At 39.6% G+C, this 18,993-nt stretch overlaps 2 protein-coding genes across 2 annotated transcripts; both read right to left on the bottom strand.

Moving 5' to 3' along the window:
* Positions 1–3,339: 3,339 nt before the first annotated feature.
* Positions 3,340–6,723, bottom strand: LOC128533598 (olfactory receptor 52B2-like). Its single transcript, XM_053507884.1, has 2 exons — positions 6,708–6,723; positions 3,340–4,274 (listed from the first exon to the last, which is right to left on the bottom strand). Exon 2 carries the CDS (start codon positions 4,252–4,254, stop codon positions 3,340–3,342), a length of 915 nt encoding a protein of 304 aa, XP_053363859.1. The 5' UTR covers positions 4,255–4,274; positions 6,708–6,723.
* A 5,597-nt stretch (positions 6,724–12,320) lies between these two features.
* LOC128533242 (olfactory receptor 52B2-like) lies at positions 12,321–13,292 on the bottom strand. The gene has a single exon (XM_053507499.1). The coding sequence runs from the start codon at positions 13,290–13,292 to the stop codon at positions 12,321–12,323; it is 972 nt and encodes a 323-aa protein (XP_053363474.1).
* Positions 13,293–18,993: the final 5,701 nt, after the last annotated feature.

Genomic DNA, 18,993 nt, shown 5'->3' with positions numbered 1-18,993 from the left:
TTCTTTCGTATATACCTTTTGTTTATGGAAGCTGTAGGGGTTGGGTGCCATTTCTGTTAAAACCCGTTTTCTCCTGTTTTGTGTTTTTAGGCAGGGAGATAGTTTAGCCCTGTGTTTTTGGTTTGTAATTTTCCTTTGTAGTTTAGTTAGTTTGTGGGAGGAGATAGGGAAGGGTTTTTTTGTTTATTGTTTTGGCCTTGGCCCAACCCTGAAGCCGAGAGCTGCTGGTGTGTGTGGAAAATAAATAAAAAAAAAACAGAAATTCTTTGTGAAAAGTTTATTTTTTATTACGCTCCGGGACCCTAGATCAGGGGACATAATAAGCCTTTGAAAGGGAACATATTATTCCGACACCCTATTGGCTGGTACACGATCCATCGCACCTGCACATGACGTCATGTCACACATTCCAGCAAGGACATTTGAATAAAATAGCATTTTTGGTTGATAAGGTTGTGATAAGTAGACAAAGATGTCCGTGATAGAGACTCAAGATTCGAGCGAAATGTCACAACCAAGCACCAGCGAGGAAGGTAACAGCACCAGGAAGCTAAAAGGAATGATATATACAGTATATACAGTATATACATACACATACACACACACATACACATATATATATATATATATATATATATATATATATATATATATATATATATATATATAATTTTTTTTTTTTTTTTTTTTTTTTTTCTTTTTTTATTAATCACTTGGATTAACCATTCATTCTGACAGCACTAATGTTTATTGTAGACAACCATTCAAGGGTAATTGTTACTAAACCTGCCCTGGGTACACTAATTTTCTTGTATGTTGCCCTCGCAGATTCCTGCAGCTAAGCTTGGATGTACATTTACATTCCAACAAAGGTTACCGATGACATGCCTCTGAAGACTTTTTGCACCATTAAAATACTTATAGGCAACTAGTTATCATATCTTTTTCTCCATGAAACATGTTAATGCTCAGTAATACACATATATGGTTCTTTAATGTATTTTCATTGTACTCAAATGCATTCCATGCATTCACTATGACCGTTAAAAAAAAATTCAACAAAAAAACAACACATTTTTCTTTTTTTTATGAGGTGTTAGTGCAGTATATAGGCCCGTGGTTTTGTGAGCGGGCAGCACGTTAGTTTAGTGGTTAGTACTGTCGCCTAGTACATTCAGGGTCTGGGTTAGATTCCCTGAATACAGGATAAAGTGGTATCGACAGTAAGTGAGAGAGAGAGTGGTTTTGGGAGCATAAGGAATAATTTTCACCCATGAATTCACCACCACACTATGCACTATAATTGAAGATAATGGTCAATAAAATATGTGTTTTTTTGTGTGTGTGTGTGTGTAATTAGTTACTTTAAAAAGTATTATTTTACTTTTTACTGTAAGTAATTACATTACAAAATTATTGTCTTTAAAAAGTAATCAGTTACATTACAGTGTTACCTTCTGATAAAAGTAACTAGTAAGAGTACTTTTCTATTGCAGAAAATGAAAACTCCTTTGTTATTCCGCATGTATGTTGTTTTAGTCAAAACCTTTATAATTATTCTACCGTTATCACTTAGCGAAGTTTGGCCCATAATCTGTTCTACTAATACCCCTATCTCACCTACGTGATTTTGCACGGTGGCTGTAAGAACAGGTCAGATAGGGGTATAACAGCAGAAATAACAGAGTGGGGTAGGTTATTGGGGCTTGTAGGATGACATTTACACACACACACACACACACACACACACACACTAACGGATTGGAATTGGCTGTCTGGCTCATTGATCACATAAACTATCTAAATAACAGGTTACATTTCTGAAAAAAAAAAACTAAATAACTGAGTACCTAAATTGCGGGCCTAATGCATTAGATTACTCATTACACTAAAAAAGTAATCCAAGTACTCTAGTAATGCACTACACCCAACACTGCTTATAACTACATTATTTATAATAAAAAAAAAAACACACACAAAGAGACCTGCCCGCAACATGAATCGCCTTTAATCTGATTTATCTCCTAAACACCTGCACATTCAGTGTTATAACAGAGATGGAGAGTTTCAGACTCTATTTAGGTTATGTAAAGCATAACCAAAAGTTTTTCTTTATATAATAGAATATAGATAATTTGATATTCCTCCTGATATTTTAAGCATATTAATTACACATTAAATATCAACTAATAGCATGCTAATAGAACCATGCTAATGCTAATCATGCTAATCAACTAATAGCATGATTTATGAGCTAAAACTTAATTTTGTTGTTATTAATGTAAAAATTTCCTTTTAATTGGTGATGGGAAAGAATGTAAAATTTTATGAATAAAGGTCATCTAAAATTGAAAAGACACATAAGATCACATGAAATGATACTGGCAAAACACATTTTTAAGGTAGACTATAAATAATATTATTGTGCTGAATGGGCAGAGTTTTAAAAAACCTTAATGTTTATAGATTTTAAACTTATGGTTTTTTTTTGCATTTTTTTATTACTATACTTGGAATTTGTCTAATTAGTAACTGCTTATAAAATGAGCAAATACATTTTGGTGTATCATTTATGAAAAACCTACAAATAATCTAATCACAATATACAAAAACATACATTTGGGTTAAAAAGCAAGGTCTGGGACTAATATTCTAGTAGAAATATACCAAATGACAAAGTTTAAATATACAGTAAAATTATATATCAGCATACAGTAATAATGCATACCAATAATGCTTATTGTAATAAACCATTAAGCATCATTAATGTGCACCATATTAAGAGTGCCCAAATCTTAGAGTGACTGAAACAAGTTTCAATTTGTTGAATATTTATGCAATCTTGTAATATGTTACAAGCATTCTGCTTATTATATGACTTATAAAATCCACATATTGGGTGTTTATTGAGCAGACATGTACTCGTGTCAGGGGAGTGTTTATTATGCACAGTGCAAACATACATTTTTCTAAATTAATGTTTTTTAAACATTTAGTCAATTTAATGAATATCACCAGAAAATCTTCAGATTTGGCTATAGCATTTTTGTGTGTGTAAATGTGTATAATTTACAAATGATAGATCAATCTAATTAAATACCAATCCAATTAAATAAATGTTGATTTATTTGGATGATTGAAAGTCAGGGTTTATATTTTACTTTATCATGTTTATCTTATTTGCTTAAATGCAATTTCAAGCTGCTTTTCATGATAGGCTATTAAATGTAAGTCTTTGCATTGGCTCCCCATGCAACTTATGAACATCATAGTTCTAGAACTAAACTGTATATAATTTATTTTTATGCTTTTATATGCTAACATATGCTTTTAGTTCAGTTAGGTAGAAGAAATCTTTTTTTGTAAGAACTTAAAAATTGGTTGTCGAATTTCTCTTGTTTTTAACCCATAAATTAATGGGTTAAGAATTGGAGAAAAGGTAACAACTGAAACAGCACAGGCTCTTCTTAAGTGTGGAGATACTGATTCTAACCTGTGAGACATCAGTAGTAAGAATGAGTTAAGCTCAAAACTTAGAAAAACAACTAAATGTGTCCCACAGGTTTGCATTGCCTTACTTATAGATTGTGTCTGTTTTGTAGAAATACAGGTAATGAGGATTTTGATATATGTTAATGACACAATCAGTATGGAAGAGCCTTGTACAAGTGCTATAGTAAACAAACCATAGTAGTTAACCACTCTAGTATCGTCACAGCTTAGTTTCAGTAAAGATGGATTATAACAGTACATGTCAACTATATTGGTCCTGCATATTTTTTTGCTCATTGTGAGTATAAATAAAATCCCAATAATTAAAAAACTTATCAACCAGGCCAAGAAAATAAGTTTGATCAAGGTACCTTGTGTCATCAGACTGTGGTATCTCAAAGGCTTGCAAATGGCAATATATCGATCATAAGCCATTACACTGAGAAATAAGAGTGATCCACTTCCACAGACATGAAAGAGAATGCCTTGCAAGACACAGGCAGGATAGGAGATTTCTCTAGTCTGAAACAATATACTAGTAGCCAGTTGAGGGTAAAAAGCTGTAGATGCGGTTATGTCACATATAGACAAATTAATCAGCAGTATGTACATTGGCTTGTGCAAATCCCTTTTTATAATAATAGTCACAAGTAACATGGAGTGAAAAAACAAAATTAAAAAGTATGTGAATATGCCAAGAATTAATATGGCAAAAGCATTGGATGGTGATATGTCCAACGATTCCAGGGTCAGAATTGTCATAAAACGTGTTACATTTGAATAAAAAAGAATTGTGTCTCCCTCCATTGTAGTTACAAGCCTGATAATAAAGAATAACAGAAATACTTTAACATGGGTCAAGAATTTAACAAAGGCATTTTTTTTTTACTTAAGCTATGCATTCTTACCTAGAACATGCTGATTAGCTAAGCATTTTGCTGACTATTTCAGTGAAATGGATTCAGCATTATAAAACTTCCCAAAATGAAAACGTCTGAGGCAATGAAAAGACATTATCATCATTTCTAAGCATCCACTTAGAAACTTGAAACATAACTCTCTCCATGTTGACTTATAAACAGCTTTCCATGTTGGGTTTATCCCACAGGCCAACTCTTCTTTAAAATCCCACTTGATGACTATAGGTTACATGGGACTCTTGTTCTGTAATGAATCCTTTGAGCTTTGCAGTTACTAGTGGTGTATGGAATAGATACAATTAATATGACATTAATGTGAAAGACAATATCTTTAGAAGTTCATTTGGATATACAGTGGTGTGAAAAACTATTTGCCCCCTTCTTGATTTCTTATTCTTTTGCATGTTTGTCACACAAAATGTTTCTGATCATCAAACACATTTAACTATTAGTCAAAGATAACACAAGTAAACACAAAATGCAGTTTTTAAATGATGATTTTTATTATTTAGGGAGAAAAATAAATCCAAACCTACATGGCCCTGTGTGAAAAAGTAATTGCCCCCTGAACCTAATAACTGGTTTGGCCACCCTTAGCAGCAATAACTGCAATCAAGCGTTTGCGATAGCTTGCAACGAGTCTTTTACAGCGCTCTGGAGGAATTTTGGCCCACTCATCTTTGCAGAATTGTTGTAATTCAGCTTTATTTGAGGGTTTTCTAGCATGAACCGCCTTTTTAAGGTCATGCCACAACATCTCGAAAGGATTCAGGTCAGGACTTTGACTAGGCCATTTCAAAGTCTTCATTTTGTTTTTCTTCAGCCATTCAGAGGTGGATTTGCTGGTGTGTTTTGGGTCATTGTCCTGCTGCAGCACCCAAGATCGCTTCAGCTTGAGTTGACGAACAGATGGCCGGACATTCTCCTTCAGAATTTTTTGGTAGACAGTAGAATTCATGGTTCCATCTATCACAGCAAGCCTTCCAGGTCCTGAAGCAGCAAAACAACCCCAGACCATCACACTACCACCACCATATTTTACTGTTGGTATGATGTTCTTTTTCTGAAATGCTGTGTTACTTTTACGCCAAATGTAACGGGACATGCACCTTCCAAAAAGTTCAACTTTTGTCTTGTCAGTCCACAAGGTATTTTCCCAAAAGTCTTGGCAATCATTGAGATGTTTTTTAGCAAAATTGAGACGAGCCTTAATGTTCTTTTTTTGCTTCAAAGTGGTTTGCGGCTTGGAAATCTGCCATGCAGGCCGTTTTTGCCCAGTCTCTTTCTTATGGTGGAGTCGTGAACACGGACCTTAATTGAGGCAATTGAGGCCTGCAGTTCTTTAGATGTTGTCCTGGGGTCTTTTGTGGCCTCTCGAATGAGTTGTCTCTGCGCTCTTGAGGTAATTTTGGTCGGCCGGCCACTCCTGGGAAGGTTCACCACTGTTCCATGTTTTTGCCATTGGTGGATAATGGCTCTCACTGTGGTTCGCTGGAGTCCCAAAGCTTTAGAAATGGCTTTATAACCTTCACCAGACTGATAGATCTCAATTACTTTTGTTCTCATTTGTTCCTGAATTTCTTTGGATCTTGGCATGATGTCTAGCTTTTGAGGTGCTTTTGGTCTACTTCTCTGTGTCAGGTAGCTCCTATTTAAGTGATTTCTTGATTGAAACAGGTGTGGCAGTAATCAGGCCTGGGGTGACTACAGAAATTCAACTCAGGTGTGATAAGCCACAGTTAAGTTATTTTTTAACAAAGGGGGCAATCACTTTTTCACACAGGGCCATGTAGATTTAAAGTTTTTTTCTCCCTTAATAACGGAAACCTTCATTTAAAAACTGCATTTTGTGTTCAATTATGTTATCTTTGACTAATATTTAACGGTTTTTGATGAGCAGAAACATTTAAGTGTGACAAACATGCAAAAGAATAAGAAATCAGGAAGGGGGCAAATAGTTTTTCACACCACTGTAGTATCATTGAGAATGAAAGGAATGCTCTACGGCTTAGAGACAGTGACACTGAGGAAAAGACAGGAGGCAGAGCTGAAGGTAGCAGAGCTGAAAATGTTGAGCTTCTCTTTGGGAGTGACAAGGATGGATAGGATGGAGACTTAGTTCATCAGAAACACAACCTATGTTAGATGTTTTGGAGATAATGTCAGAGAGGCCAGATTGAGGTGGTTTGGACATTTTCAAAGGAGAGATTGTGAATATATCGGTAGAAGGATGCTGAGGTTGGAACTGCCAGGCAGAAGGTCGAGAGGAAGACCCTCTAAGAGAAGATTTATGGATGTTGTCAGAGAAGACATGAAGTTAGTTGGTGTGAGAGAAAAGGATACAGAGAATAGGGTCAGATGGAGGCAGATGATTTGCTGTGGCGACCCCAAAAGACAAATGAGAAGATTTACGTACACTACCGTACAAAAGTTTGGGGTCACTTGCAAATTGATTTGTTTTTGTTTAGTGATTTATTTTCTACATTCTACAACAATACTGGGGATTTTAAAACTATAAAATAACACATATGGAATTAGGTTAATATGTAACAACAACAAAAACAACAGTTAGTTGTTATTTTAAGACACAGAGGTCAGCCTTTCTGTAATAAATCTTGCAAGAACAGTATTGTCAAGTGCATTTGCAAAAGCTGTCACCATAATGAAACTGGCTCTCATGAAGGCCATCCCAGGAGGGCGAGACCAAAATCTACCTCTGGCACAGATGAGAAGTTTAATGCATTATTGCATTTGTTTGGATGCATTCAGCATTCCTTTACAATGTAGAAAGAAATAAAAATCAAGAACAATCATGGAGGTTAAAAGTGACCCCAAACTTTTCAATTCAATTCAATTCAATTTTATTTATATAGCGCTTTTAACAATGGTCATTGTCCCAAAGCAGCTTTTTTTTTTTTTTTAGAAAAGAAAAGAAAAGAAAATATTTGGAAGTGTGTATGTGTGAAAAAAATGTGTCTAGATAATAATGAAATGAATGAATGATGAATGAAATGTCTCTGATGAGCAAGCCAAGGGTGACGGCGACATTGGCAAGGAAAAACTCCCTGAGATGGCAATAGGAAGAAACCTTGAGAGGAACCAGACTCAACAGGGAACCCATCCTCATCTGGGTGATAACAGATAGAAATAACATCAAGTGTGTTGTGCAGGTGAAAGTTCAATATATCAGAAGTTGTGTAGATTCAGTTCAGCAGTAGGTGCAGAGGGCAGATGGGGTCAGATCACTGGAAGCACAGGAGCAGGATGTGTAGCTCCAGCCATCATAAAGCAGAATCTAGCTGGAGCAGGTCCTTCTCAAGATGCCTTAGAAACCTTTTAAACAGTAGTGTACAGTATGTGGGTTTTCTGAATTATGGAGGCGCCCTACAGCTTCCTGTAACGTTGAATTAAAATCGCTTTATTCCAAAAAAATTTAAACAACATTGTATAATTTGGACATGACAAACTGTTAAATTAGATGGACACCTACAACAATGCAAGTTAAGAAAAAGTGGTAGCAAAGTACTAACCTAGGCTAACTTGGCAAGGTATAATTTACTACTATAGTGTCAACTATTATAATGGTCAACATGTTATGCACCCTCTTAACTCTTATGCACATGGCTTAACTCTTCTTGCGGTCTTCACTCGCCAAACTTGCACTCAAGCTAATCAAGGCGCTGGACAGCCCTTTGAGAAGAGCAGTGTGTGCAGCTTGCTTCTCCTTCAAACCCCCAAGCTGAAGAGACAAAGGCACACCATAGCTAATACCCCCACCCGGCTATGATAATAAGGACAGCACCTCTTCCTGCTAGTCATTAATTTACAAAAGCCTTTACACCTCACAGCCATCACATCTCAATGCTAGCAGTGAGGATTCCTAGAAACTTTATCCTTATATAAAAAGGTATCTGGTCATTTCACCTTTAAAATTATTAGTGGAAAATTACCATTTCCCTTTGCATGCTACCTTTCTAAGCACTCTGCCTCATACACCTGGCAAACAGAACGTTAAGCGGGAATTTCCTATACCCATATTACAGTTTTTTTCATGCAGTGTTGGAGCTTTGCGAGTTCCATCTTGATGGCTGCGGGACCGATAATAAACCCGAGGAACATGGTGGACATGATATGGAACTTATATTTCTTCGCTTTGACAAAACTGGTTTTGAAGAAAGTCTTCATTGACTTTGCCTTGCACTCACTCCCTAAAGAAGAACAAAAGGCTGTGGGCATGAAAGCTCTTCTATACTATCACACGCTAAGAAGAGGAGAACTTCCTAGTGGTCCCGCAAAGAAAGGTTGATGTTGTAATGTACCTGGCCCACTCTCACCCTCTCTGCAGCCACATTGAAGTGAAGAACACAATGGAAAAGATCAAGTATCACTTTCATTGTCCTGATTTTGAGGCTGAAGTGAAGAACTTTTGTCAACAATGTCCCGAGTGCCAAAGGACTGCGCCCAAGAAGCTGGACCCAGCTGCACTAATTTGCTCATTGACACACTATTTGAGCATAACGAGATGGACGTGGTCGGCCCACTTCCAAAATCTGAGAGCCCAAGAGTACATCTTGGTAGTGATAGACTATGCCACACGGTACCCTGAGACCCCTTCATGTCAGAAAATGACTTCCAAAGCCATCGCCAAGGAGCTGGTGCTGCTCTTCAGTTGTGCGGGCCTACCAAAAGAATCATTAATGATCAAGGTACCCCCTTTATGTCCAAATGTATGGCAGATATTTGCCGGGTGTTGCTGGTGAAGCAGATCCGTACCTCTGTTTATCAGCTCAGACTGACCACACTCAAAAAGAGTGATTATTTACCTAACATAGTGTTCCCTGTGTCTGTGTCTGCACTGCTAAATCCTTTACAGATCCTTTAATAGTGGGAGGATACCATATATAGTAAATCCACCAAGAGTTAAATGGGAGATGCCTACTGAAGGTCTGAGGGCATCAGATTACAGTGGTGTGAAAAACTATTTGCCCCCTTCCTGATTTATTATTCTTTTGCATGTTTGTCACACTTAAATGTTTCTGCTCATCAAAAACCGTTAACTATTAGTCAAAGATAACATAATTGAACACAAAATGCAGTTTTTAAATGAAGGTTTACGTTATTAAGGGAGAAATTAAAAACTCCAAATCTACATGGCCCTGTGTGAAAAAGTGATTGCCCCCCTTGTTAAAAAATAACTTACAGTGGTGTGAAAAACTATTTGCCCCCTTCCTGATTTATTATTCTTTTGCATGTTTGTCACACTTAAATGTTTCTGCTCATCAAAAACCGTTAAATATTAGTCAAAGATAACATAATTGAACACAAAATGCAGTTTTTAAATGAAGGTTTCCGTTATTAAGGGAGAAAAAAACTTCAAATCTACATGGCCCTGTGTGAAAAAGTGATTTCCCCCCTTGTTAAAAAATAACTTAACTGTGGTTTATCACACCTGAGTTCAATTTCTGTAGTCACCCCCAGGCCTGATTACTCCCACACCTGTTTCAATCAAGAAATCACTTAAATAGGAGCTACCTGACACAGAGAAGTAGACCAAAAGCACCTCAAAAGCTAGACATCATCCCAAGATCCAAAGAAATTCAGGAACAAATGAGAACAAAAGTAATTGAGATCTATCAGTCTGGTGAAGGTTATAAAGCCATTTCTAAAGCTTTGGGACTCCAGCGAACCACAGTGAGAGCCATTATCCACAAATGGCAAAAACATGGAACAGTGGTTAACCTTCCCAGGAGTGGCCGGCCGACCAAAATTACCCCAAGAGCGCAGAGACAACTCATCCGAGAGGCCACAAAAGACCCCAGGACAACATCTAAAGAACTGCAGGCCTCAATTGCCTCAATTAAGGTCAGTGTTCACGACTCGACCATAAGAAAGAGACTGGGCAAAAACGGCCTGCATGGCAGATTTCCAAGCCGCAAACCACTTTGAAGCAAAAAGAACATTAAGGCTCATCTCAATTTTGCTAAAAAACATCTCAATGATTGCCAAGACTTTTGGGAAAATACCTTGTGGACTGACGAGGACAAAAGTTGAACTTTTTGGAAGATGCGTGTCCCGTTACATTTGGCGTAAAAGTAACTCAGCATTTCAGAAAAAGAACATCATACCAACAGTAAAATTTGGTGGTGGTAGTGTGATGGTCTGGGGTTGTTTTGCTGCTTCAGGACCTGGAAGGCTTGCTGTGATAGATGGAACCATGAATTCTACTGTCTACCAAAAAATCCTGAAGGAGAATGTCCGGCCATCTGTTCGTCAACTCAAGCTGAAGCGATCTTGGGTGCTGCAGCAGGACAATGACCCAAAACACACCAGCAAATCCACCTCTGAATGGCTGAAGAAAAACAAAATGAAGACTTTGAAATGGCCTAGTCAAAGTCCTGACCTGAATCCTTTCGAGATGTTGTGGCATGACCTTAAAAAGGCGGTTCATGCTAGAAAACCCTCAAATAAAGCTGAATTACAACAATTCTGCAAAGATGAGTGGGCCAAAATTCCTCCAGAGCGCTGTAAAAGACTTGTTGCAAGTTATCGCAAACGCTTGATTGCAGTTATTGCTGCTAAGGGTGGCCCAACCAGTTATTAGGTTCAGGGGGCAGTTACTTTTTCACACAGGGCCATGTAGGTTTGGATTTTTTTTCTCCCTAAATAATAAAAACCATCATTTAAAAACTGCATTTTGTGTTTACTTGTGTTATCTTTGACTAATAGTTAAATGTGTTTGATGATCAGAAACATTTTGTGTGACAAACATGCTTAATTATTTTAGACCTTTATTTATAACTACATGATTAATGAAAACATAAAATCACACAGAGACCTCACTGCAACATAATAGGGCTTTAATCTGATTTACCTTCAAAACACCAGCACATTTAGTGTTATAACACAAAAGAGATATGAATATAGACAAGCTCAATATACAAAGGGTTTTAGACTGTATGTAGACGTTTATATAAAGGCAAGGCATTAAAAGAAGTAATTAATGTAAAAAAAAAGCAACTAATTTCTGAAATTCCTCTAAGAATTTAGGAAATTGATTTGATATTAAATGTAAAAAATATTTTTTAATAGTAATGGGAAAGAATGTAGAATTTCATAAATAAAGCTCAACTAAAATAGAAAAGAAACTTAAGATGTAGTATATCAAAGTCACATGAACTGATATTGGCAAAACAAGTTCTTAAGGTATACTATAAGTTACATGACATGATTGTGCTGGGAGGGCAGTGCTTTGCATTGCATTTAAAATATTTCTTTATTCATTTAGATTAAAATTGTTGTTACTTTAAATGTGGCTTTAAGTTTTGGATTTTTTTTGCAACGTTTTGGCTAATTAGAAACTGTTTATTAAAGAAGCAATGTATTGAAATGCATAATTTATGAAAAAATCTTTTACATGCACATTGCTCATTAGATGACTTAACTGACATTTCTTTCTTTTGTAATTGGAAATTGACATTTTTTTTGTAAAGGGAAATTTTTTTTTAATAAATTTGGTTAGATTTTCTCATAAAGCAGGTTGTGGATATGTGTCATTTACAAATAACAAACAAAAATAGAAAAATCCTACTTCATATCAACATCAAATTATAAATAACTTAAATTATAATTTAATCAGTTTAATTTACTGCATTGTTAGCAATAACACCCAAATAAGTGTGCAGTGTTGCATTATTTGGGTGATTGAACATCTTGGTTGCAATTTCAAGCTGCTATTCATGATAGCATATTAAATGTAAGCCTTTGCGATGGCCCATGCAATTTATAAACATCATATTATGCTTATATACTTAAATGTATACAGTATAATTTATTCTTGCATATATAATAAATCAACATATAGTCAGCTGGGCAGGGATTAGAAGATAATAGAAGTTATATGCTTTTAGTTCAGTTTCCTGTTAGGTAGAAGGATTTTTTTTTTTGAAAGAACGTAAAAATTGCTTGTCGAATTTCCCTTGTTTTTAGCCCATAAATTAGTGGGTTAAGAATTGGAGGAAAGATAACAACTGAAACACCAAAGGCTTTTCTTAAGTGTGGAGACACTGATTCAAACCTATGAGAAATCAATAGTAAGAATGTGTTAACTTCAAAACTCAGAAAAACTACCAAATGTGTCCCACAGGTTTGCATTGCCTTACTTATAGAGTGTGTCTGTTTTGTAGAAATACAGGTAATTAGTATTTTAATATATGTTATTGATACAATCAGTATGGAAGAGCCTTGTATGAGGGCTATAGTAAACAAACCATAGTAGTTCACCACTCTAGTATCATCACAGCTTAGTTTCAGTAAAGATGGATTATTACAGTAAATGTCAACTATATTGGTCCTGCAGATTTTTTTGCTTAATGTGAGTATGAATAAAATCCCAATGACTAAAAAATTTATGGACCAACCTAAAAAAATAAGTCTGACCAATGTACCTTGTGTCATCAGATTATGGTATCTCAAAGGCTTGCAGATGGCAACATATCGGTCATAAGCCATTACACTGAGAAATAAGAGTGATCCACCCCCACAAAGGTGAATAAGAATGCCTTGCAAGGCGCAAGCAGGGTAGAAGATTTCTCTAGTCTGCGACAATATACTAGTAGCCAGCTGAGGGTAAAAAGCTGTAGATGCGGTTATGTCACATATGGACAAATTAATCAGCAGTATGTACATTGGCTTATGCAGATCTCTTTTTATAATAATAGTCACAAGTAACACTGACTGAAAAAACAAAATTAAGCAGTATGTGGAGATGCAAATAATTAATATAGCAAAAGCACTAGATGGTGATATATCCATTGATTCCATTGTCAGAATTGTCATAAAACGTGTTAAATTTGAATTTAAAACAATTGTGTCTCCCTCCATTGTGGCTTCAAGATTGAGGAAAGAAAAAATTAAACACAGCTCAACAATTTAACATGGAGAAATTTTGTGCTTTCTTACCTAAAACATGCTGATAAAACAAAAATAACTATTGATGATAAAAGAAATAGGGATTTTGCTAATCTTTTTAGTAAAAGGGCTTCAGCTTTGTAAAATCCCCAAACTGAACACATCTGAGTCATTGGAAAGTCATTATCATTACTCAGCATCCACTTAGAGACTTGCTATATTTTTATTTCTCCACATAGGGTTTATAAATCCCACTTGTTGATGGGACTATTGGTTTGAGATAAATCCTTTGAGCTTTGCAGTTAATAGTGGTGTGTGAAACAGAACCAGTTAATAGGACATGAATGTACAAGACTATATTTTTGGAAATTTATTTGAAATCGTAGGATATAAACATCAGGTATTTTGCATGCAGTTGTATATTCTGCATGGCCAAAATGTATTTATAGCCACTGCAGCTGTATACAGTGGACATGGAGATAAGTTAAGCCTTTATTTGTCACATATACATTGCAGCACAGTGAAATTCCTTCTTCACATATCCCAGCGTAACTGGGGTCACAGCGCAGGGTCAGCCATGATACAGCACCCCTGGAGCAGTTAAGGGCCTTACTCAAGGGCCCAACAGTGGCAACTGGAGCTGGGGATCGAACCGCCGATCTTCCAATCAGTAACTCAGTGCCTTAGCCCTCTGAGCCACCACTGCTCAATGGAAGTATGGAAGTGGGGGCTGAGTATCCAGTCTACCTATAAACCATACTGATAATGCCCCCCACACAGAGCAGGATCAAAATGGTCATGGCAAAATCCAAGACATGATTTTGCCAGACATGCTCAGATCCAGGCAGAGACATAAGTATCTGAGTAATACAAGAAGATGATAAGATAAGTGTTGTAGCATAGCAATGGCGTGAAAAACGCATTTCATAAATATAAGTTTAGATGTAGATAATATGTAGATAATATTACCAGGATAGCATTCATTGAAAAAATAGCTTTTATCACCTCTAGGTTGGAATATTGTAATGTCTTACTATCAGGTTGTTCAACTAGTTGCATAAATAAGCTTCAGTTTGTCCAGAATGCAGCAGCAAGAGTCCTCACTAGAAGAAGATACAAGCACATCATCCCTATTTTATCCACCCTGCATTGGCTCCCCGTGAAATTTCGCATTGATTTAAAAAAAATTACTTTTGACGTACAAAGCATTAAATGGTCTTGCGCTGTAGTATCTGAGTAAACTGCTAGTGTTTTAAAGATCCGCCACACCTACTTCAATCTAAGTTGAAGAAAACTATAGCTAGGGGCAGAGCTTTTTCTTACAAAGCCCCAAAGTTTGATCATTTAGGTGTGTACGGTGAAGTAATTGGTTGCTTTACATCTCAGGGAACCCTCATGTCTGTGTTTAATTCTGGCTCTCCCTTATAGTTTTGCTGTCATAGTGCATGCTTCCACTCTGCACTAAAAATAAATTCGCCTTATACATTGTGACTGTGACCACACCTAACTGTTATCTCTCCTACTCTTCTGCTCTCTCCTCTACTCTCTTCTCATCTCTCCCTCTCCCACTCTCTCTTTCTCTCTCCCTGTCTCTCTGTCATGAGCTGCCAGTAATCCAGATCACCTCTGCCCTGTGGACCTGTCTGACTCGTCCTGGAGCCCCGCTTCTGGTTGGAGATCTTGTCACGTGGATGCCCTCTGTGGTCTGCCTGGTATGTGTGTGGTGACTGGGGATGGTTCCACTTTTCCACGAAGATGATCCTGGGCTCGGCTGATGCTGACAGCTGTTCTCTTAAGACTGCAGTCGCTCGATAGTTCAGGACTAGACACCAATAATGAACTGGACTTAATATTAACTCAAACACATCTCCTACTGAACTTCCAGCCTTATAACACATAGTATGACTGTATATCAATCCCCGTTACCCGTTATCACCCAAATGAGGATAAGTTCCCTGTTGATGTCAAGAACTAACCTGAGATGACCAGAAGACGTAGCTTTAGCGGTTAGCCCTTTGTAGCGTGAATGGTAAACCCAAACGCGGAAGAACACGAGTAGTCAGGATAATTACGCTTTTAGTCTAAGGACTCTCACAAATTGGGAGCAAGGGAAAGACACAATCTAACCCGCGTCCTATAGATACCCCCTCGATCAGGAATTGAAACCAAAAGGGTGAGTACTCACAGTTAGATGTAGGATTCCGACGTGGCATCGGCGAAACTCAATGACTGAGGGAGGTGCTATGGTTTGTTTACCTCTTTTATACTTCCTGGTTTGCGACCGCTTAACTTCCGGGTCCTAGTGCCGGTCGCGTTCCGAGTGTGCATGACAGTACCCCCCTGTCCAGGACCGGCTCCAGACGGTCCTGAGGTGGAGGATACCCTGTGACGGTAGTCCAGGATGAGCTCAGGGTCGAGGATAAACCCTGCTGGAACCCAAGATCGCTCCTCGGGGCCGTAGCCTTCCCAATCGACCAGGTACTGGGTGCCCCTGCCCCGAGGGCGTGAATCAAGGATTCGTCGCATGGTGTAGGCGGGACCGCCGTCAATGATTCGGGGAGGAGGAGCAGGGGGGGGTGGAACCAGACGTGAAGTGATGAAGGGTTTTAGCTGTGATGTATGGAAGACTGGGTGGATCCGGAGTGCCGCAGGCAGCTGGAGCCGGTAGGTGACAGGGTAAATCCGTAAAGTGATGCGGTATGGTCCGATGAACCTTGGTGATAATTTTCTTGACTCGGTGTGAAGATGGAGGTTTTTAGTTGATAACCATACCTTGTCACCTACGTGGTACAAACGTCCCGGCGGGTGTCGGCGGCGATGCTGGGCGACGTAGCTGGTGTTGGCTCGCTGGATGGCGCGATTAGCTTGGTTCCATATCCGCCGACACCTACGGACCAACTGTTGGGCCGATGGTACGTCAACCTCCGGTTCTTGATGGTTGAACATGGGAGGATGGAAACCATGGCACACCTCAAATGGGCTTAGGTTGGTGGCTGAGGAGACGTGGAGGTTGTGGGACAGTTCGGCCCATTTGAGGTAGCGGGCCCAGGAGCGCTGGCGATCGTAAACGAAACATCTCAGGTAGCGCTCCAGTTGTTGGTTGGTCCGTTCCGTCTGACCATTAGTCTGGGGATGGTAACCGGATGACAGACTACAGGTGGAATTGATCAGATGGCAGAAGGCCTTCCAGAACCGGACTGTGAACTGGGGCCCCCTGTCCGAGACGATGTCCTTTGGGAACCCATGCAGTCGGACTACTGGTTCCAAAATCAATTCCGCTGTGTCTTTTGCTGAGGGGAGTCCGGCTAGGGCCACCAGGTGCACGGCCTTGGAGAACCGATCAACGTTGGTTAATATTGTGTTCTTACCCTCTGAAACCGGCAGGCCCGTGATAAAATCCAGGGCGATGTGCGTCCAGGGCCGTCGAGGAACTGGGAGTGGTTGGAGTTCTCCTGGAGCTGGTTGATTTGTGTCCTTTGCCCTGGCGCACACCGGGCATGCCTGAACGAACTCGCGGACATCTCTCCTCAAGGAGGGCCACCAGAACGCCCGTTGAATGAATGATAGGGTTCGTCGAGCCCCAGGATGTCCGGCGATGATGGACGAATGCCCCCATTGGAGAACCTCCGCTCGTAGATGTTGGGGTACGTGGAGTCGTCCAGGCGGCACACCTGCCGGTTCGGTCTCCGTCGCCTGTGCCTGGCGGACCCTGGTCTCCAAATCCCAGTGAAGGGGTGCGGGGATTCGAGATGGATGGATGACAGGCACGGGATTCCGCCCGGGGGAGATCGTCCTCATACTGGCGTGATAGGGCGTCGGCTTTGGTGTTCTTCGACCCCGGGCGGTAAAAAAGATGAAAATTATATTGTTTAAAAAATAGTGCCCACTGTGCCATGGATTGAGCTGTTTGAGGTTCTTGATGGTGATCAGGTTTTGGTGTTCGGTCCAGACGATAAATGGCTCACTGGCGCCCTGGAGCCAGTGACGCCATTCCTCCAAAGCCCACTTTATGCCCAGCAGGGATGCAGTTTCTGGTCTGGACCTCGCTGGGAGAGAACTGCGCCGGCGCCCACATCCGACGCGTCCACCTCCACAACGAAGGGTTTGTTGGCATCGGGATGAAGAAGAATCGGGGTGGTGGTGAAGCGATGGCAGAGTTCCTTGAAGGCTGAGATGGCAGTTGGATTGAGCTGAAATGGGTGAGATGAGGGCCTGGTCAATGTGGTTAATGGTGCTCCAACTGTACTGTAGCCCCGGATAAAGCGACGGTAGAAATTCGCAAACCCGAGAAACCGCTGAAGCTGTTTGAGTGTCCTGGGTAGGGGCCAGTGACGTACAGCTTCTAGCTTCTGCGGGTCCAAGGCCACACCCTGGGGCGAGATGACAAAACCCAGGAACGTGGTGGAGTGCTGGTGAAAAGCACATTTTTCCAGCTTGCAGTACAGTTGGTGAGCGAGCAATCTCTTTAAAACAGCACGTACGTGTTGGATATGTTCTTCCAGGTGGCGGGAGTAAATGAGAATGTCATCCAGGTAGACGAACACCCATCGGCCCAGCATGTCTCGGAGGACGTCATTTATGAATTGTTGGAAGGCCGAGGGTGCGTTGCAGAGTCCAAATGGTATGACCAGGCTCTCATAATGTCCGGTGGGTGTGATGAATGCAGTCTTCCACTTATCACCCTCTCTGATACAGTTTCTGGTCTGGACCTCGCTGGGAGAGAACTGCGCCGGCGCCCACATCCGACGCGTCCACCTCCACAACGAAGGGTTTGTTGGCATCGGGATGAAGAAGAATCGGGGTGGTGGTGAAATATGGGGTCCCACAAGGGTCAGTTTTAGGACCTCTCCTGTTCTCAATTTACATGCTTCCCCTGGGAAACATCATTAGAAGGCATGGGATTAGTTTCCATTGTTATGCTGATGATACCCAATTATACATCTCAACAAAACCAGATGAAATACCCAAGTTGTCTAGACTAACCGAGTGTGTCCAGGACATAAAAGATTGGATGGCCAATAACTTTCTTTTACTAAATTCAGATAAGACAGAGATATTGCTCATCGGCCCGAAAACCAGCACACAACAGCTTTCACAATTCAGCCTGCGTTTAGAAGGATGTACTGTTACTACCAGCTCAACAGTAAAAGACCTGGGCGTGATATTAGACAGTAACTTGTCTTTTGAAAATCATATTTCCAATATCACAAAAACAGCCTTTTTCCATCTTAAAAATATTGCCAAACTTAGGAGTATCCTATCCGTATCTGATGCAGAAAAGCTAGTTCATGCATTCATGACCTCCAGACTGGACTATTGTAATGCATTACTAGGTGGTTGTCCTGCATCCTCAATAAACAAGCTACAGTTAGTCCAAAATGCAGCCGCCAGGGTTCTCACTAGATCCAGAAAATATGATCATATAACACCTATATTATCATCCCTGCACTGGCTACCTGTTCGATTTAGAATTAATTACAAAATAGTACTACTTACATACAAGGCTTTAAATGGTTTAGCTCCCACATACCTAACTAGTCTTTTGATACGCTATAATCCACCACGTCCCTTAAGATCACAAAACTCCGGACTTCTTGTAATTCCCAGAATTTTAAAATCCACAAAAGGGGGCAGGGCATTTTCATATTTGGCTCCAAAGCTTTGGAATAGCCTT

The sequence above is a fragment of the Clarias gariepinus genome, chromosome 11 (genome assembly GCF_024256425.1).
Source record: "Clarias gariepinus isolate MV-2021 ecotype Netherlands chromosome 11, CGAR_prim_01v2, whole genome shotgun sequence".
Taxonomy (NCBI): Eukaryota; Metazoa; Chordata; class Actinopteri; order Siluriformes; family Clariidae; genus Clarias; species Clarias gariepinus.
This window is presented reverse-complemented; position numbering and strand designations above follow the sequence as displayed.